Source organism: Chiloscyllium plagiosum, chromosome 5, assembly GCF_004010195.1.
Source record: "Chiloscyllium plagiosum isolate BGI_BamShark_2017 chromosome 5, ASM401019v2, whole genome shotgun sequence".
NCBI lineage: Eukaryota > Metazoa > Chordata > Chondrichthyes > Orectolobiformes > Hemiscylliidae > Chiloscyllium > Chiloscyllium plagiosum.
The window spans coordinates 76,607,745-76,629,604 of NC_057714.1; the positions used below are offsets into that span (position 1 = coordinate 76,607,745).

The 21,860-nt window shown below is 40.0% G+C and overlaps 1 protein-coding gene across 8 annotated transcripts in view; it reads left to right on the plus strand.

Annotated features, from left to right (window-relative positions):
- The window catches only part of malrd1 (MAM and LDL receptor class A domain containing 1), a 408,484-nt gene that overhangs the window by 345,585 nt on the left and 41,039 nt on the right, over nucleotides 1–21,860 (plus strand). For all 8 annotated transcript variants that reach the window (XM_043690416.1, XM_043690424.1, XM_043690417.1 and 5 more), the window contains 2 exons: nucleotides 20,274–20,399; nucleotides 20,537–20,603. In XM_043690416.1, coding sequence (XP_043546351.1) covers nucleotides 20,274–20,399; nucleotides 20,537–20,603 — 193 coding nt within the window. The remainder of the gene's footprint in view (nucleotides 1–20,273; nucleotides 20,400–20,536; nucleotides 20,604–21,860) is intronic.

Below are 21,860 nucleotides of genomic sequence, written 5' to 3' on the forward strand. Positions count from 1 at the left end.
GCCTGGTCTCTCAGCAGCCCATGGTGAGTCCCAGCCTGGTCTCTCAGCAGCCCGTGGTGGGTCCCGGCCTGGTCTCTCAGCGGCCTGTTGTGGGTCCCGGCCTGGTCTCTCAGCGACCCGTGGTGGGTCCCGGCCTGGTCTCTCAGCAGCCGGTGGTGGGTCCTGGCCTGGTCTCTCAGCGGCCCGTGGTGGGTCCCGGCCTGGTCTCTCAGCAGCCGGTGGTGAGTCCTGGCCTAGTCTCTCAGCAGCCCGTGGTGAGTCCTGGCCTGGTCTCTTGTCAGCTCCTGGTGGGTTGCAGCCTGGTCTCTTGATGGTTCGTGGCTCGTGGTGACTCTCAGTCTGGTCCCCTAATGGCTTGAGGTGGGTCCCAGGCCTGATCTCTCAATGGCATGGTGGCTTTCAGCCTGGTATCTTAGTGAGTCGAGGTGGGTCCTGGACCTGGTCTCTCAGCAATATGTCAGTTGGTCTTTTGGCGGCTTATGGCGGTATCTCGGCTCAGTATGTGTGGACTCTGCCCCGGCATGTTCCCGAGGCACTGGGGGAGATTAGAGAGGTGACAGTTTCAGAAGCAGCAATGGTATCTGTGGTGGTGTCTTCAAGAACAGGCAGAGCATGATAAGCGGAGGACTCATCAAAGATAGTTCTCCCTTTAGCTTATTTCTTTACTTTCCTAGTTTAAAGTTTAATGTAAACTATAACCTATTTCTTTATTTTTCTACTATTCTATGAAATGTTTAACTTTTTAAATCTCATTTCTCATGCCACTTTGTAGCCGAGCTTTTTTTGTTCCTAGGTACCTTGATACCTTAGATGGTGCCATGTGTAGTGACATTATACACTTTTCGCTGTACTGTACTTCTGCACTTGAGTATACATGGTGATAAAATCTAAAATCTTGCATTGAGCTCCACTGGAGCACAGCAGTAGTACTGAGAGAGAAATATTGCCATGGGAACATGGTAGTGTGTCTAAGTGGCAGGTAACGAAATGGTTTGAGATATTGCATTGTCCTATCCATGAGCTAGGAGCCTGCCCATGTGCTCTGTGTCCTTGCTGCAGCCTTTCAAGGCTAGTTTTGCCAGTACACCCTGCAATGCAAGTCTCCGCTTCCTAAGCAGCTTTTGAGTGTGTTGGAAAGGTGCCATGAGAGGTTGGCAAATATCAGGTGTCAATGCCATGAACAAGGGCTCTGTGTGTGTTTGCCTACTGGTCATAGATCATACCCTGAAATGCCTTTCGATGCTCAGAAGCATGGAGATCCATCAGATCAAATGGTGATCTGAATCCACCAGGTACCTGCTCTGACTTCTAGTTTGAGGATTGTTGACGTTGAATTTGGTCAGCACCATTTGGTGAGATGAGAAACTGAATATTAGTGAGGCAAGTTGCAGCATTAATAAGGCACTTAACAAGTTATAATCCCCTGAATTGGAAACTTGGCACTGCCTCACTGCCTGTCAAATAAATAAAAGATTCAGCATGTTACTCCTCATGTTGAAACAAGCCTCACTGGACATTTCATCCTATTCTACACAAATCTCACTGTAACCAAGGTCTTTAAGGCCCACATCTGATTCTTCTCTATAACACTAGTATTACCTCACATTTTTTCCTCAGTATTTACAGTTCCTGGGTGAAATGAAGTGGGAAAAGGGACCGAGACCAATGATCAATCTCTGTTCTCTTCGTATTTCCCTGACATCTCTCTCAGCAATGGGCATGAGTAGACATGAGGGCAGGGAGCAGTGATGGATTTACTGAATCTAATATAAGTGCAAACATTGATGTTAGAGACTTTACAGAATTAAAAATGCTGAGAATTAGAGGAGGGGTCATGATATGTGCAAGGCACATTAGACCCTATTTGGATAGAATTCTTCAGTCTTTGAAGCTGGAGGTCAATTGATACTGCTGTGTATGGCATTAACAACAAGAATCTCCACTGTTGCAGACCCTTCATACATACCAGCATGGTATATTCATAGGAATAGAGGTACAGGAACAGACAATTCAGCCACTTGAGCTGTTCAATTGTTCAATGAAATCATGGCCAATCCGCGATCTAAATCCATGTACCTGCCTTTGGTATGTATCCATTAATACCTTTGCTTAACAAAACTTTATCTGATTCAAGTTTATAATTAACAATTGCTCTTTATCTACTGCAATTTGTGGAAGACAGTTCCAAATATCTAATCCCTTTGTGTGTAGAAGTGCTTCCTATAATCTCTCCCAAAAAGTCTGCCTTAATTCTCAGATTGACCCTTGTTCTGGAATCCAGAGGAAGTATTCACGCTGTCTTTTCCTCTTGATATCTTGAAGACTTCAAACAGATCACTCCTTAACCTTCTCAATTGTAGAGAAAACAGAAATTGTATAATCTAACTTCTAAGGTTATTATTCTTGTTAATCTTTCCCACTCCCCAAGCATGGAAGGAAAAAGCAAAAAAAAAAGTAATACCTGTACTTAGAAATTGCCAGTAATGCTGGTTGTACTGGAACTCAAGTTTAAAATATGAAAGGCACATTGGAGCAGTACTTGTCATTCTCAAATTTTACTGTTTTTTTCCTTCCAGACTGCCATATGTGTGTATGTGTATGATAGAGTGAGTGAGTGAGGAGTTTGGGGGGGGAGGGGGGTTGTGCTGATGATGTACCAGAGTGATGACCTGATTTTAGAAATTTAGATGTGTAATAATATTTATGCAGACTCATAATTATTGACATGTCTGGGTGGATAGGCAAGTTGCAAAATCGACATTCTATACCATCCTTGTATGGCATGTCCAATAAACACCCCAGCTGCTACATTTGCCCAATGCCCTGAAACCATTGCAAACATCTTAACTATTAAAGAATGTGATACACATTAGCAGAGGCAGAATCTGAGTTTCATTGATATAATGCAGGTCCTAATTTACACGTGTTTCTTTTACTTTATTTGTGTTTATAAATCAAGATCAGTTGAGTGTTTATTGGACATGTCTTCAACTCAAAATGTATGTCAAAAAGCAGTTTAACAATTACCAGATGGAACAAATAAGGTGCTCTGTTTCCTGCAGAAATGTGTAAAAGCACAATTCTGAAGTAAGTGCTGGAGCAAAGGAATAGTGTGTTTAAGTGCTCAAGTCATTGAAAGAGGAAGGACAGGATGAGAGAGCAAATCATAAAGTATACAATATCCCAGGCTTTATTAATAGGGGCACTGAGCACAAGGGTATGGAGGTAATATTTGGCCCTAACAGGAGTATTTCGTCCAGTTCTGGATGCTCTCCTTTAGAAAGAATGTGAATGCATTGGTTAGATGAGATGCACTGTGGGCACAGTGGTTAGCACTGCTGCCTCACAGCGCCAGAGACCCGGGTTCAATTCCCGCCTCAGGCGACTGACTGTGTGGAGTTTGCACATTCGCACCGTGTCTGCATGGGTTTCCTCCGGGTGCTCCGGTTTCCTCCCAAAGTCCAAAGATGTGCAAGTCAGGTGAATTGGCCATGCTAAATTGCCCATAGTGTTAGGTAAGGGGTAAAGGTAGGGGTATGGGTGGGTTGCGCTTCGGCAGGGCGGTGTGGACTTGTTGGGCCGAAGGGCCTGTTTCCACACTGTAAGTAATCTAATCTAATCAAATGCAGAAGAGATTTATGACAATGCTTCAAGAATGAGGAACTTCAGGTTTAAGATATACTGGGAATTTAAGATGTTTGCCATGGAGAAGAGAATGCTGGGATGAAATCTGCTAAAACATTGAAAATTGGAACAATAATAGTCCTTTCTAACCTTTGTGCCTGTTCCATCATTCTGTTTGATCATGGCTGATCATCCTACTCAGTACCCTGTTCCCAATTTTGCCCCATAACATTGATCCTTTTAGTCCTAAGAAGTATATTAGTACAGGTTTCAAAATCGTGAGGGTCTGGACAGAGTAGGTAGGGAGAAAATGCTCCCCCTCATGAGAGGTTTGAGAACAAGCAGGGACAGATTTACAGTAATTGGCAAAAGAGTCTAAAGTGATTTGAGAAAGGAAGTTTTCATGGAGCAGGTACTTAGTGGCTGATTTGCACAGCCTGAGAGTGTGGTTCATGCAGGTTCAATTGAGGTATTCAAAAAGGAATTAGAAAAGCAAGTATGTGCAGGGTTAAAATGAGAAAACAGGAGAATGACAGTGTTAGAAATGCTCAATCATGGAGTTAGTACAGTTGTGATGAGCCAAATGGCCTCTTTCTGTACTACGGTATTTCTATGATTCTGTTAGGTGCCTTTCTGCATTTCTCTATTGAATCCACTAGCAACCCAGTTGCTGGCTTGTTGCTGAACTCTATTTCTGCTGTATGCTGTTATCTTGGTGCAAGATCTATCTATTGTGTTTTACATCTTAGATCCATGCAGAAATGACACCAGTTTCAAAATGTGCAACTTTTATTCACAGTGCTTTGCAATGTCTGCTCCATTCTTAAGCTGTAGCTTCCAGCTCTTTCTACAGTTTTTCACTTTTGTATATTAAAGATTTGAATAATCTTACAAACAAACAAACATATGTACTTCACATCATTTCTTAAAGTTCAGCTCGTCATTTTCTCTCAGTATAAGAATGGTCATTGAGATGCAGAAGTCTCTGATAACTATGCTGAGTTTTATTGGTCAGAGGTAGTTTCTTTCCTCAGAGTAGTGAGGGTATGGAATGCTTTGCCTGCAACAGTAGTAGATTCGCCAACTTTAAGTACATTTAAGTCATCATTGGACAAGCATATGGATGTACGTGGAATAGTGTAAGTTAGATGGGCTTCAGATTGGTATGACAGGTTGGCGCAACATCGAGGGCTGAAGGGCCTGTACTGCACTGTAATGTTCTATGTTCTATTGAGGTTGTAGGCCGGCATTATCAAGTCAGCATCACAGTTCCTCAACTGAAAAGGAAAGTTACATAAGCACTGTCCTTGAAGTATCCTGTCCTGCTTGCTATCAAGTGTCACATGTTTCAGTCAGTGTCTTCACCTGACTGGGATGACAATTGGGACTGAGCAACTACTTGATCTGCTTTGATACTAATGGAGATGATGCAGGATTATGGTTGTAATTTTATTAGTCTCCAACTTCAAACCATGGCTCTCTTGTACCTGGTTAGTTTGTTGAAATATATTTGCATGTTTTCTACCTGACAAGAATGAAGAAATAATGTTAGTAATGCATAGGTGTTGAATTTAGTTCACAGCGAATTCACAAGTAGTGAAACACACTTTCCTGAGTAAGAAAAGCTGTAAAAGTTTAGCCTTGCTCTGCTAGTAGCATCTAAAGATCCACCAACATATATCGAGCTTTGGGGTGACTTTAGAATCATGAAATGATGCAGATAGTTCTTGAATTATAGAAAGTAGATATTTGTCTGGAATGGTTGCTTTGTTGAGAATTTTAACTTGAATAGTTTAAATTTACCATTTCTGTATTGTGCAATGATTAGGTTTAGTTCCCATGGTGGTGAACCAGTTCACTCAATGATATTGTCTGTTCCTAATTTCAACTCCTAAGACTTTGGCACTGATTGCAAACAACAACTGTTTCAAACATTGTGAATCTGGTGGAATTATGTGCTGCAAGTTAGATGACAGTCTCTCTTAATCTCCCAAAAATCCAGCCAAAAATGAAGGATACTACAGTGTGTATTGTCTACATTATCAGTCACCTTAATATGTGCTCTGGTCCAGACTTCAGGTTTGAATGCAAGCCTACCAAAAAGATTTGCCTCCAAAAGATTTCTGCCTTTAACTACACAAACATGAAGCTATGTATGGTCATCTTTTTGTTTAATACTCGAGCTCATAGGGAAGCTGAATAATCAATTCAGCTCACGTCTGCGAAAAGAGTGAGAGCAAGTGGTGAAAAAGAATGATGGTCACATGTACCATGAAAAATAAGTATTTTTGCACCAACATTGATCAGAAAGTAATGCTGAGATGCCTGAGTAAAACTTAAGGTGAGCTGGTGCTTTAACATTTGTGATGGTATATACATGCTTCACTCTCGGGAAGGGATGACGTCTTGAACCAATTAAGTCGTCTTTGACAAACTGCACATTTTTGTAAAATGTTCCACTTTTGCAATACGTTACACTTTTTCTCTTGAGCTGGACATGTTGTTGTGAATCAATAAACCCTTCCATAATTTGGGCACAGTTCTGAAACATAGTCTGACTGTGTCTATAGCCCTGAAGCCCTGTGTATTCTCTTCAAATTAAATATGATAAATTTGATTTGGGCTACCAAGGCTGCTGTTTTCCCTAGGTTAGGTCATTATCTGCCAAGAAGAGACATTCTCTAATCCATGGAATTGAAGTCTTTTTAATTTATTACAAATTAGTTCATTGATTAGAGTGTGAAATTTACATATCAAAGTGAGTTGCTGCAACACAGCCATACATTAATTAATTGTCTCACCATTTTCCTTGCATCTTTCCTGGAATGTGTATCATCAGATCATCACACATTTCTTTGGCATGAAATATTTTGAAGTTACTTACTGCTGTCTTAAACATAGATGTGGATTCTGTGAACTGTTCAAATATTTGCTAGCCTTCTGCAATGAGAAAATATACAAATATTGTTTTCAAATGAATTGGTGCTTCATCCAACTGCATGTTCCTGTAAATATCTTGATCAAACAGCATGGATGGATCTCACAGTGAAGAAAGAAATGTTGCTGGAACTGATAAAATTAAACTTTAGTTAACCGTTGTTATTGTCAATTTGTTATATATTTTTATATGATGGAGGAGATACTAAATGAGTATTTTTCATCAGTGTTTACTGGGGTGAAAAATATGAAGATAGAGAACATGGGACACCACATGGCAACATCTTGCAAAATGTCCATATTACAGAGGAGGAGGTGCTGAACACCTTAAAATGTATAGAGTGGATAAATCCCCAGGACCTGAGAAGGTGTATCGTAGAACTCTGTAGGAAGCTCTGGAAGTGATTGCTGAACACCTTGCTGGGATGTTTATATCATCAATAAGATGAGGTACTGGAAGACTGGAGGTTGGCTAATGTGTTGCCACTATTTAAGAAATGTGGTAAGGAAAAGCCAAGGAATAGTAGACCAATGAGCCTGACATCAGTGGTGAGCAAGTTGTTGGAAGGAATCCTGAGGTACAGGAATTACATGTATTTGGAAAGGCAAGAACAGATTAAGAATAGTCAACATGGCTTTGTGCATGGGAAATCATGTCTCACGAACTTGATTTGAGTTTTTTTAAAGAAGTAACAAAGAGGATTGATAAGGGCAGAGCAGTGGACGTGATCAATATGGACTTCAGTAAGGCGTTCAGCAAGGTTTCTCTGATAGACTGATTAGCAAGGTTAGATTATTTGGAATACAGTAAGAACTCGACATTTGGATGCAGAATTGGCTCAAAAGTAGAAGGCAGAGAGTGGTGGTGGAGGCTTGCTTTTCAGCCTGGCAGCCTGTGACCAGCGGTGTGCTGCAAGGATCAGTACTAGGTCCATTGCTTTTCATAATTTATATAAACGATTTGGATGTGACCATAGGAAGTATGGTTAGTAAGTTTACAGATGACACCAAAATTAGAGGTGGGGTGGACAGTGAAGTATGTTACCTCAGAGTACAATGGGATCTTGATCAGATGGGCCAATAGGCCGAGGAGTGGCAAATGGAGTTTAATTTAGATAAATGTGAGGTGCTACACTTTGGAAAGGCAAATCTGTGTAGGACTTATAGAGTTAATGGTAAGGTCCTGGGGAGTGTCACTGAACAAGGAGACTTTGGAGTGCAGGTTCATAGTTCCTTAAAAGTGGAGTCTCAGGTAGATAGGATAATGAAAAAGGCATTTGGAATGCTTGCCTTTATTGGTTAGTGCATTGAATATAGGAGTTGGAAGGTCATGTTGTATGCGTGCAGGACATTGGTTAGGCCACTTTTAGAATACTACATTCAATTCTGGTTTCCTTGCTACAGGAAGGATTTTGTGAAACTTGAAAGGGTTCAGAAAAGATTTACAAGGATGTTGTCAGGGTTGGAGGTTTGAGCTATAGGGAGAGGCTGAATAGGCTGGGGCTATTTTCTCTGGAGCATTGGAGGCTGAGAGGTGACCTTATAGAGGTTTATAAAATCATGAGGGGCATAGATAGCGTGAATAACCAACATCTTTTTCACAAGGTAGGGGAGTCCAAAACTAGGGGGCATAGGTTTGAGGTGACAGGGGAAAGATTTACAAGGGATATAAGGGGCAACTTTTTCATGCAGAGGGTGGTGCAATTATGGAATAAGCTGCCAGAGAAAGTGGTGGAGGCTGGTACAATTGCAACATTTAAAAGGCATCTGGATGGGTATATAAATAAAAAGGGTTTAGAGGGATATGGGCCAAATGCTGACAAATCAGACATGATTAATTTAGGATAGCAGGTTGGCATGGACAAGTTTGACTGAAGGGTCTGTTCCATGCTGTTTCACCCTGTGCCTCTATATTAAACCTATGCAGACGTGTGACTAATTTCTGGACGTGCAACAGGCTTTTTTGACAAAACTTTAAAATGCCTTCTTCATGCTTCTAACTAAAGTTTATTTACCATAATCTGGATTTAACCACCAAACTACAATTAGTTTCTTAATGTAGAATTCAGGGAATGTATGGCATCATAATTTGCCATTTTAATTCTAGATATTTTCAGTCAGCCTGTTCAGATATGTTCTAACACACATCTGGAGCACTTGAACCCAGATGTTCTGCTCAGAGGTAGGGACACTATTACTGCTCCACAAGAGTGCTCAACCACAGTTGGTACCAATAGTAAACAGACTCATGTAAACAAATACAGAATAACCTAACACCGTAATATCCAATTATAGATTAATTATACTCTGCTGTTTCCAGACAATATCATTCAGTTTCTTCTTCTAGATAAGCAGACTGAAGCACTCTTAACATAAATATAGAAAATTGCATTTTATGAACAAATGGAAGGCATCATCAAGGCAACAGATAAATTCTGAAAGATTAGCTCAAAATGGCACTTCTGCAGATAATGAGCCACATTACTCAACAATAAATGACAGCAATCAACCGAAAACCAATATCCAAACATAGTTCTTCAGAAAATTGAAGCAGAAAATTTTCATGGCAATCTCTTGTCAAGTTTGCTTGTTGATGCCATGAACTGAAAGTTAATGTGAACATTCCAAATAAACATTTTTCTCTTTCAAGGACTTGGGTGATTGGCCAACCACAGAGGGACTTGGAGGTTAATGGGACAAGTAAAGGCAGTAAAGCCAGTCAAAGATGAAAGTGATGAACGTGTGAGTGAGAACTCAGGCTGCAGCACTCTGAATGGAATGTGTTTTATTGAGAGTGGGGTTAGGGAAATTACTGGAGAGGCTTCCAAGAATCAAAATTAAATAATGGAATGAATTAGGTTTACAACAAACATGGAAGAGGCAAGGAGGGGCAAGCAATCCTTCAGAATAGTGGTGGATAAAGATATGCAGGACAAATTGACCTTGAGGTGAAAGAGTAAATTAAGGGAAGCACCTTCTGCTTAAGCTGGGGTGACAGTTGAGCAGTTTGATTAAGTTGAGATCGAAACATGTAGTTTTGCCTAATTTAACTAAGGTGCATTTTTAGCTTATTTAGGGCCTAATGTTAAATAGATTGGAAATTGTCATCGATCATAAAATTAAAAGACCATAGACATCAGAATAGAAGTAGTCAATTTAGCCCATTGTGATTTTATAATCCTTAACTCCATTTCCTGGCTTTTTCCTATTACCCTTGATCCTCCTATTGATTAAAAATGTCTGTCTCAGCATTGAAAATACCTAACAACCCAAACTCTAAGCCCTCTGCAGTGAAAAATGCCACAGATTCATTAACCTCAGATAATAAAATCCTCCTCATTTCTTTCCTAACTCAATGACCCTTTATTCTGAAATTATATGAACCAACCCTGAACACTCCCATGAGGGAAAACAGCCTTCTACCCTTTCAAGCCCCCTAGATGCATACGTGTTTGAATACAGCTCCTGTCATTCTTCTAAATGCCAGTAAGTATAGGGCCTAATCTACTCAACCTTTCTTATAAGAAAATCTCCCCATACCTAGGATTAACTGAGTGAACTTTCTGTGGACTGTCTCCAATGCCAGGATATCTTTCCTTAAATAAGGGGACCAAAACTATTTACAGCATTCCAGATGTCATCTAAGTAATCCCTGTATAGTTTTAGCAAGACCACCTTCTGTCTTTTTTATCACTGTAAAGTGCATTCACCCCCTCTATTCTTCCTGCTAAAAGGAATAACTTCACTCTTCCCCGCATCTACCAATTTTTTACCCATAGGTTTTTAACCTATCTATGTTCCTCTGTAGACTCTTTGTCTCATCTTCACCACTTGCCTTTCCAACTATTGGCTTCGTTATCATACATTCACTTCCCTTGTCCAAGTTATTATTATATGTTAGGAGTAATTGTGACCCAACACTGATTTCTGTGGCACTCCACTACTTACAGTTTGCCATCCTGGAATTTCCTGTTTTTCCCTAATTCTCTGTAATCTTTTTAGTTAGCCAATCCTCTATCTTTGTTAGCATACTGCCTTAATAGCATGTGTTCTTATCTTGTTAGGTAGCCTAATATGTAGTTTTTTAAATCAAATGCCTTTTGGAAATCCTAATATATTTTATCCACTGCATCCCCTTTATCTACCCTGCTTTGTACTTCAAAGAATTCCAATATATTTATCATTCATGCTTTTCCCTTTAATGAGCCATGCTGACTCTGCTTGATTATATGATGCATTTCTAAAAGCTTTGGTAATATATCCTTTATAATAGACCCAGTTACACAATCCATTTCAGATGAGAAGCTAACTGCAATTACAGTTTGTTTTGTCGTCTTCCCTTTTTGAGTAGGGCTGTTATATTGCCAATTTTCCAATCCTCTGAGTCCTTTCTAGAATCTAACAATTTCAGGAAGATTACTACTGGTGCATCCGTTACTTCTATATCTAGTTCATATTAATATCCTAGCATGCAACTGATCAATTCCTGGGGTGCGTAAGCCTTTAGCCCCGTTAGTTCCCCTTTTCATTTTCTCTATTGATAATTACGATACGTATTATCTCTCCCCCACTTTGGTATTTTTGGAATGCTGTTCATGTCCTGTGAAAATGGATGTAAATTATTTATTCAACTCCTTTGCCATTTCCTGGATCCCAATTATTACTTCCCCAACATCATTCTCTCAGGTGCCTAAATTCCCATTGGCCTCTCTCTTCCTTCCATATATTTAAAGATTTTCTTGCTTTCTATTTTGATATTATTAGCTGACTTGAACTCAGAGTTATTTTCTCCTTCTTCATTACTTAGATCACTTTTAGTTTTGAAAACTCTCCTCATCCTCTGGCTTGCCACTAATTATTTCCACATTGTTCATTTTTTTTTTCTTTTAATTTGATACTGTGTTTAATTTCCAAACTTAACCATGGTTCTTCCATGCCTTAGAACTATTCTTCCACACTGGGATTTTTTTAATGTTATTGGTTCCTGAGATATCACTGGCTGGGCCAGCATTTATTGCCCATCCTTATTCACCCAGAATTCAATTAAGAGTCAGACACATTGCTTTGGTACTGATGTAGGTCAGACCAGATAAGGATGGCAAATTTCCCTCCTTTAATTATATTAGTGAATTAGTTTTTTTAACAACAATAATCAATTGTTAAATTCTTGCCATTAGACTATTTAATTCTAGATTTTTAATACATTCAAATTTCACCATTACTATGGTGGCATTCAAACTTATGTCCCTAGAACATTAGCCTGAGGTCCTGAAATGCTAGCCCAGTGATACTATCACTGTTTCACTACCTCCAACTTTGTGGTGAGCCATGAACTATTTTCCTAAAGTTTGCCTTTTTACTTCAGCCATCTTTTCTGCTAAACTCCTTTCTGGGACCAGGGTGCTAGTAGAAGAGTTAAAGGAGTGTGGTCACAAGGACTTTGTATTAGTTTAAGGAGGGTTGAGGGAGGGATGAGGTAATTGAAGTTTCCAGAACAAGTAAGAAAAAAGTCAGCACTTGGGGCAGCACAATGACTCAGTGGTTAGCATTGCTTCCTCACAGTGCCAGGGACCCGCGTTTGATTCCACCATCGAGAAACCATCTGTGTGAAGTTTGCACATTTTCCCTCTGTCTGCATGGATTGTCCTCTGGGTTCCTCCCACAGTCCAAAGATGTGCAGGTTAGGAGGTATGTCTGAGCTAAATTGCCCATAATCTCCAGGGATGTGCAGGCTGGGTGGATTAGCCATGGGGAACACAGGATCCCAGGGACGGGATGGGACTGGGTGGCTTCCCTTTCAAAGGGTCATTATGGGCTGAATGGTATGCTTCCACATTGTAAGGATTCTGTGATTCACCATCAAATATGCATAAACTGATATCTTAGTCCTAGCTTATGTCACCACATGAGAGACTGTAAATAGCCAGTTAAAATAAGTGAACACACTGTAAGAAAACATAAAGTAGAACACAAAAGGAAAAATGACTTAAGAAAATTAGAGGAAAGAGGATTTTAAGAATATAATTGAAAGATTCAGAACTGCTAATCAGAAACTAGAACAAAAAAGGCAATGAATTGCTATGTCTATTAGACAATATGATTTTTTGAGAAATATTTCTTTAAGAAATAACAGAATTGATCCAGTAACAATGAAGAGAAAAACAAAACCTACCAAGGATCTTAAAAGATTCAATTATGGCACCTGGGAATTCAGTAAAGTGATCAGGAACACATCTATATTTAAGATGAAATTAGTATTCCAGTCATTAAAGCTCTTTAGGAAATTGAAGTGGTTTGAGATTTTATGATGGAAAGCTAAATATAAAATAAAATTGAAAAAGTGAAAGAGGCCATAATCCCAGAAGACGATCGGCTCCTCTCTCATTCAAAAGTAATGAGCAGTGATGAATTTAGCCTGAGGGTCACCACGCCTCAGGTGAGGAGTGAGATTGAGAAGCAAAGCACAAGAAACAACAGCAGAATTATTGACAAGCTCAAGGAATATTTGGAGCTGGCTGGATTGATATTGTGCTAACATGATTTTGCTGCTCACAGGTATGCTAGCTATGACTTTGATGTGAAATCCAGAATATAGCAGAGCTCAAAACCTTTATAAAATAGTAATTAAGGGACATCTAGGAAGAGCTAACCTTTTTGGTCAAAACCAGTAAATGGGATAGAGAAAGATAGACTTTGTTAGCAAGGTAGTACTAATATATGAATATAGTCTGAATGAGTTCTGTAAATTACTTGAAGATTAGTTAGAACAGCAGAATAAACCAGCATGAACTGAAATAAATGAATGATAAATTGAACAGAGATTTTAAGTGGAAATTCTCTATTTAAAGATGACTAAATATTCGTAATAATCTACCAAGTAAAATGTTAGAGGCATTCAAGATGTATTGAGCTTGAGGCTTGGGGATTTGAATAGTTTTCACCTGCTGGTAACCGCAGGAGAGAGCAGGAATAAAAAAAGATTCCATTATCATTTAAGCATAATCATATGAGACAAGGGACAATCAACAATGGTTATTTGCTTTAAAGATGACAAAGATTAAAAGCTGAAACTACATATGCTACTAAAAGTGCAACAGACAATGTAACAGAAGAATGAGGTACGATATATTTTGCTTAATTTATATGCTGTTTCATATTATTCCATGATATACCAAGCACCAACATTGAAATGTAATTATACACCAGTGTGTAATAAAACTAGCACTGATTGCCAACTAGCTGAATTTTAATTCAGGTTTTAACTCTTAAGACTACAATAGAAAATCCGCATTTAAAAACTTCAAATACAATAAAATATCATAGAAATACATAGTAATGGTTCATTGCTTTATCAATTTGCTTGGATCATTGTGGGTATAGACAGATTTAAAGCTTCATGATTCTCTCAAACTCGGCTCAATTATATACAGCGAAAGTGATTTACCAAATTGTTTCAGCTGCCGGTGCACATTTTTCCAGCTACAAAGAAGACCTGTTATTTGAAGGTTATGGCTACAAGGGCATGAAATGAATTTTGAGCTGAGAAACTTGGGTTAGCAGACAATACAACTTTGCATGTGTTTATACCAACGAAATAGGATTAGGCAGAGGTTGGGAAGATGATTAACCTCTTCTGAAATTCCAAGACTGTGCACTTTCAAGTGCAAATAAAACTGTTGCAGTGAAGAATCAATTCAGCAACAATATTGTGTGATTGCATGATTGATTTATGAAAGGACCACAGTTTTTCTTTCAATTAGCAACTTTATTATGCTTAGCATAATTGAAATTAATTGCATGACCCATTCTGTGACAAAACAAATGCAGTGACACTATGCTTTAAAATGACATATTTAGATAACATTTTATCATCCAGCACTTTCCCATAAAGGACATTCCAAACTGCCTTTTTTTTAACACAGCAGTTTGGCTTTCTTTACAGTAATGATATCAGAAGTGTGAGCATCTTGCTCATGGGATTTGAGTACAAGGGTAATATCCCTCATCCTCTTCAATGTGGAAGGCCAGTAACTACCTCAGTCAGTTTTTCATGCTACAACATGACACTGAGTCATAGTCACTACATGTTTAGAGTATATTTTTATCATATTTCTTCAAATTTATATTTTAAAATTTGGAATTATATTTGAGTAAACTACATGTGCATTGCAGTGTTTGAACATCCAGGATATTTCTGATGGATGTTGCTTTATGACATGAGAAAGTAGAGTGTATAGGAGAACTGTGTGGCTTCACTGTTGCTTGCAAAGCCTCTCCAGATGTGAGTCTCAACAAAAACAGAGCAACAAGATTGACTTTATCCTCACATCAGTCAGACTCAATGTCCACAGCAACAGTTTAAAATTTCTGCCATGATATGCAGAAGGAATGGACTTGAAAATCCACATGTTTACATTCCAAGCTTTATTATATTATTGGTAGAAAATATTGTCTGACTTTGGTAAGATTAGGAGCTTGAGTGGCAGCGGGGGACACTACAGAGTATTAATAAGGCAGAGATATTCAGGGATAGCACACTTCAGGATAAGATCACTTTGCAGCTCTAAAAAGTGTAGGCAGCGAAGGAATGAAGTGATCATTCGACCGAAGAAAGTAACCAAGTAAGTAGTAAGGGAATCCTCCAAATATCACAATAATGGTCAGTGTGTAGTGAGTGAGGAGAGTAAACAAGTGCTTTTGCAGTTGAGACATGGTTCCAGGATGTTATGTTACCTCTCAGATGTCAAGGATGTCACTGCAGAACATTCTGAAGAAGGATGATGAACAGCCAGTGACCATGGTTGAAGTTTAGACCAATGGTAAAGGCAGAAAGACAAATGAAGTCCTGCAAGCAGACTTTGGGGAGTTGGGTGGGAGATTAAAAAGCAAGACTTCAAAGGTTGAATCTCCAGATGATTCCTGGAGCCATATAGCTGGGAGTACAACACTAGAAGGTTTGAGCAAATGAGTGTGTGACTGGAGAGATGGTGCAGGAAGAAGGGCTTTAGAATCATACGGCATGGTCTATCTCTGGGTGAAGTTGGAACCGAGCAAGTTAAATGGGTTACATCTGAACAGAGACAAAACCAACATCCTCGTGGGCAGGTTTGCAAATACCGTTTGTGTGAATTTAAATTAGATGACCAGTAGCTCACCGGGGGTAGAGGCTGAGATAGAGTTCAAAGCAAAAACACAATGAACCTGGAAGGCAGAGAAAACAAAGGCTGGAGAAGTAAGAAATGGGTTTAGCAAGGTTAAATGGGATATATTTTAATGTAAGGATCCTTAAGTATAACAGATGAGCTGAGGGCAAATGGAATTGTATGGGAACATTTGTTTTTATTCAGTTATTTTGTCTAGGTGGCATTGGCTGACCAGCATTTATTGCCCTTGAGAAGGTGTGGTGAGCTGCCTTTTTTAAGCCAATGCAGTCCATGTGATATGGATATTCCTACAAATCCTTTAGGGAGGGAATTCCAGGATTTTGGCCCAGAAAAACTGAATGGATAGCTGTGTATTTCCAGGTCAGGATGATGATAGCTTGCAGGTGAGGGTGTTCTTATGCATCTGCTGCCTTTATCCTTCTCAATGGTAGGGGTTGTGGATTTGGAAGGTGCTGTCGAAGAGGCCTTGTTGAAACTCTGAATCTTGTGGATAGTATACACTGCAGCAGCTGAGGCTCAATGGTGGAGGGAGTGGATTTGGTGCTGATCAAATGGGCTGTTTTGTTCTGGATAGTGTCAAGCTTCTTGCCTGTTTTTGGGGCTGCGCTTGTGAAGGCAAATAGGGAGTATTCTGTCACACTCTTAACTTGTGCCTTGTCGAAGGGGAATAGGCTTTGGGAAGTCAAGGGGCAAGTGATCCACTCCAGGATTCTTAGCCTCTGACCTGCTCCATTTAAGTTTGTGGTCAATGGTAACCCCATAAGGTTGATTGGTAGGGATTCAATGATGACAATGCCACTAAATGTCAAAGGGTGATGGTAAGATTCTCTCTTGTTGGAGATGGTCATTGCCTTGCATTTTTGCAGCCAAAATGTTGTCATCAACATTTCCTGTAAGCTGCACAGTTGTGCAGCTGCTCAGAGGTTCCATGCAGGCCAATCAGCAGACTGTGCTTAGGCTTCAGCTTTTGGAAGCTGTTGATGTGCAGACTTTCATGCTGCAACAGCAGTAAAACAGAAAAGGAGCAAAGCTTGCCACTTGTCAGCCCAAATCCGAATAATGTCCTATTCTTGCAAATGCACAATAGGAGTAGTGAATGGTGCTGAATTGTGGCAAAGCATTCAGGGAGGAAACATAAGATTAAAAGGCAAATATGTTCTCATTTAGACAAAGCGTGGAGCCATGCCCAAAAAACCTGGATGTCAAGGAGCATAAAGGTTAGGATTAAGGGAACAGTTTGAGTTTATGGTAGAATCCTGAGGGAAGTACTAAGAGTGCAGGGGAGAACTTAAAAGGAAACTAGGAAAGCAAAGAGAGTCCATGAGAAAACATTGGTGAGTAGAATAAAGGAAAACCAAAAGGAGTTTTTTTTATATATAAAGAGCAAGAAGGTAACCAGGGAAAGAGCAGAACCCATTAGGGATCTTAGAGGCAATCCTTGTATGCACTCGGAAGCTGTGAGCACAGGTCTCAATGACCTTTGTGTTGACCTTCACAATGCAGGTATACACATTAGAGTGGGAGGACTGTGAAATATTAGAAGAAATTAACATGAAGAAACAGGAGCTACTACTGTGTTTAGCAGCTTTAAATGTTGATAAACCTGAAGGCTTGGATGAGATTGAGTCATAGAACCATACAATACAGAAGTGCCCTTTAGCTAATAGTGTATGCACTCACAATAAGCTGCTCTGAATCTAGCTATGATGAGAAGGTGCCAGTGTTGGACTGGGGTGGACAAAGTTAAAAATCAGAGTAAAAAAAACACACACAACACCAGGTTACAGTCCACCAGGTTTATTTGGAAGCACTAGCTTTTGGAGTACTGCTGCTTTGACAGATAGCTACCTGACAAAGGAGCAGTGCTCCGAAAGCTAGTATTCCCTAATAAACCTACTGGACTATAACCTGGTAGTGTGTGTTTTTTTTTACTCTGAAACTGTACTTGTCCCAGTTTCCAGCATTTGATCCATTACCTTAATTGTTATGACATTTCAAGTGTACATGCAAGTACTTTTAAAAGGTTTTGAGGTTTCCCGCCTCAAGTACTCTCCCAATAAATTTTCAGATTCCCACTACCCTTTGGGAGAAAAACGTTTACCTCAAATCCCCTCAACCTTCACCTTAAAATTATGCCCCTTCATTATTGAAGCTTCAACAAGGAGAACAGCTGCTACCTGTCCACCCTGTTTACATCCCTGTAATCTTATACAGCTCAATCAGTTCCCCTGTCAGACTTCTTTACTGTAAAGAAAATAACCTGAAACTATCCAGCCTCCCTTCATTGCTAAAATGCTCCCACCCAGGCAACAACCTAGTGAATTCCCTCCAATGTAATCATATTCTTCCCAAAGTGTGGTGACCAGAACTGCGCAGAACCCCAGCTGTAGATTAACTAAAATCTTGCATGACTCTAACATAAGCTGCTGCGTCCTCTCTCACCTGAAATAAGAAAACTTTGTCAATTTCACCTCCAATTTCCACCCTACTCTCATCTTCATCTGATCCAGTTCTGACTCCTCCCTTCCCTTCTTCTGAGGATAGCCACCAATATCCACTACAACCTCACCGACTCCCACTGTTACCTGGAGTATATGTCCTCACACCCTGCTTCCATTCTCTCAAGATTCTCAGTCTCTGTCTCATCTTTTGTGATGATGCTATCTTCTGTAAGGGGGGATCCTCAGAAATCCTATAGTGCAGATAAAGACCATTTGGCCCACCAGGTCTGCACCAACCCCTTGAAAACCATGCCACACTATCCCTGTAACCCACATTTATCATAGTTAATCCACCTAACCAACACTTTCATGAGCCCTACGGAGCAATTTAGCACATCCAGTCCACCTAACCACATTTTTGGATTGTGGGAGGAAACCGGAGCACCCAACGGAAACCCACACAGCCTTGTGAAGAACGTGCAAACTCCACACAAGCAGTTGCCCAAGGCTAGAATTGAACGCAGGGTCCTGATGCTGTGAGGCAGCAATACTAACCATTATGCCACTGCGCCACCCCAGCATCCACCTTTATCTCAACGAGGATTCCCCACCAGCATGATTGACAGGGCCCTCCGTATGTATTCCAGACTGGTGAGACAACAAGGAAAGAAATATTAGGGGCCCGAGCAATAATTTTCAAATACTTTCTAGCCATGGGTGAAGTGTCAAAGCACTGGGGGACTGATAATGTTGTCCCATTGTTCAAAAAGGGAGGAAGAGATAAACCAAGGAATTACAGGCCAGTCAGTCTAACCTTGGAGGTAGGGAAGCTATTCAAAACAATACTGAGGAACAGATAATATCTGAATTTGATTATTCAAGGATAGTCAGCATGGATTTGTTAAGGAAATGTTGCATTTAGCAAACTTGATTTAATGTTTTGAGGAGGTGACAAGCAGTGTTGATGAAAACAATTCATTTGCTGTGGTCTGTAGAGACTTTAGCAGGGATTTTGACAAGGTCTTTCATGACAGTCAGGTTGAGAAAATAAGAACCCATGGGATCCAAGGCAAAGTGTGACATTAGATCCAAAAGTAGCTGTGTGAGAAAAAGCAGAAAGCGATGGTAGAGTGATTTTTCTGTGACTAGAAGTCTGCCTCCACTGGTGTCCTACAAAGCTCGGTGTTGTTTGTGCTTGAAATGAAAATTTGGACTTCAGTGTAGGGTGTATAATCAAGACATTTGCAGGTGATAAGAGATTGGCAGGGTAAATCATGAAGAGGATAACTGTAAACTGCAGGGCAATATCAATGGACTGAGCAAGTTGGCACAGCAATGGCAAATGAAATTCAACCCAGAAAACTTGTGGTTGGGCTAACAATGCAAGATGAATGGTAGGAGCCTGGAAAATACTGAAGATCAAATAGACCTTGGTTGCATTTGCACAGATCCCTGACAGTAGCAGTGCAGGTAGATAAGGCAGTTAAGAAGACACGTTGAATACTTGCCTTTATTAGCTAAGGCAATTAATGAAGGATATTTTGCAGGAAAATGCTGTACAAAATGCTGGTTAGGCCAAAACGGGTGTATTGTATTTTAGGAAGTATGTGACTACACTAGAGAGGGTAAAAAAGGTAATTTACCACGACGCTGTCTGGGTTGAAGAAAATCGGATAAGTTGGGATTGTACTCCTTCGAACAGCATAAGTTAAGAAGGGGCTTAATAGAGGTGTATAAGGTTATGAGCAGCATAGATTGGGTGGACAGAAAGGCACATTTTTCATTAGCGGAGTGTCAATAATCAATGGCATAGATTTAAGGTAAAACGTAGTAGGCTAAGAGGAGAGTTGAAGAGAATTTCTTACACCCAGAGGGTGGTGGAAACTCACTGCCAGAAAGAGTGAGTGAATGAGTCATAAACTCTGCTAACAGTTAAGATGTACTTGGCTGTTCACTTGTTTTGCCTTTGTCTCCAGGATTACGGTCCAAGAGCTATGAAATGGGATGTGTGCAATCAAATCTTTGTTGCCCAGCAAAGACATAATGGGCTGGATGGCCTCTTGTCTGAGCTCTAAATATCTATGAGCCTATAAATTGTGTTTTCCAGCTGCCATACACTGCTTTAATGGTTCTTTGGTCTGTGGGTCCAGTGGACAGTGTATCCCAGTAACACACCGATGTGATGGTAACATTGACTGTCGAGATTTCAAATCAGATGAATCGAGCTGCTCAGGTATGAAAGCAAATCATAAAATATTTAATTACAAAATTGTTTCACTCTGCTTTTTAAAATTTTAATCTAATATGTCAAATGTATCTTTGCATTTCGTTTATTAATGACATTGGCAATTTAATGTACTCTTGTTGCAGAATGTCCGAATGCCTATTGTAAAAATGGAGGAACATGTATCATTGATAACAGAATTGCAATGTGCAAGTAAGTGTTTGTGTAATCGTTACAGGGCATTTTATAGATGCCTGACAAAAATTCAAAAGTTCAAGCTTCACCTCTTCTGTCATTTATGCAGATTTTCAAAGGAGAGCAAATTGCAGAATGCTGTGAAGCCATCTGTTCTGCTCATTACAAATCCGAATGTTTGTAGTTTGTATTCTTATGGTGCCATAATGTTGCAGATGCCATTTAAGAAAGGAGCATCATCTTGACTATCAAGCAAGCAGGCAGCACTGAGTTATACCGACAAATCTGCACTATTGTCAGTTCAGGGGATTGGAGGTTGAGGTATGCATATCTAAGATTGTTCATCACCATCTGAAGGCTGATGACATTTCTAATGTCAGCATGGAAGCTAGATTTTCTGGCTTCATTAAAGCTTTAAAGGCAGAGAACTCTTTAAGGTTTTACTTTCGATTATTTTATCCGTTTAGGTGAAATTTATACCATATTTGGTTTATCTCAGTTGGCTGGACGGTTGGCTTGTAAAGCAGTCTGATGCCAACAGCATGGGTTCAATTACTATTGGCTGAGGTATGGTGGGCTTCAGGTTAAATCACCACCAGGCATCTCTCTCTAGTGAGATTAATAAAACTATGGTGACATAAATGCCAAATACCATAGCTGGTGTATGTATGACAGACTTTTGTCTCCTCAAAGAAGAGTTCTTACATTGGAATCCTGATGTCAACATAAGCTGTATAAAAGATTAAATCTACTTCACAGTAACAACAAAACGCATATTGATCCTGAAATATAAGTGTTATACTTCAGGACCAGTAATTCAGCGGCATGGATTAATAATGCAGAGGATCAGTTGTGCGTGGGATGGTTTGGAGCCAGCGTGGGACTATTGCCTGAATCCATCCAAACAATCACAGGAAGTACATTAAAAGTCTGTTGATTCATCAATCATACTTTTCATTGGCTGCCCCTCTATTTTGTGGGTGTGTTGGCAGAACAGGTTTGTAGAAGCTAACAGGTAGTATGGTTTCAATGAAGCCTGTTGCAATAAGAACCATCAAACCTGAACCCTTTTCAATTGTGGGAGTGACCCTTATCAGTCATACAACGCTCCCAGCCACTAGCGCTAGTATGTCAATGAGGCTCATTCATGAGGGAATGGCTGTCACTTTTCAGTGCAATTCAGCAATCCACAGCAGGAGTCACATTGCCAGGCACTCTGTGCCAATTGAGAGGCCTGACTTCAGGTAAGGGAGGGACTAAATGTCTCTTCCTACC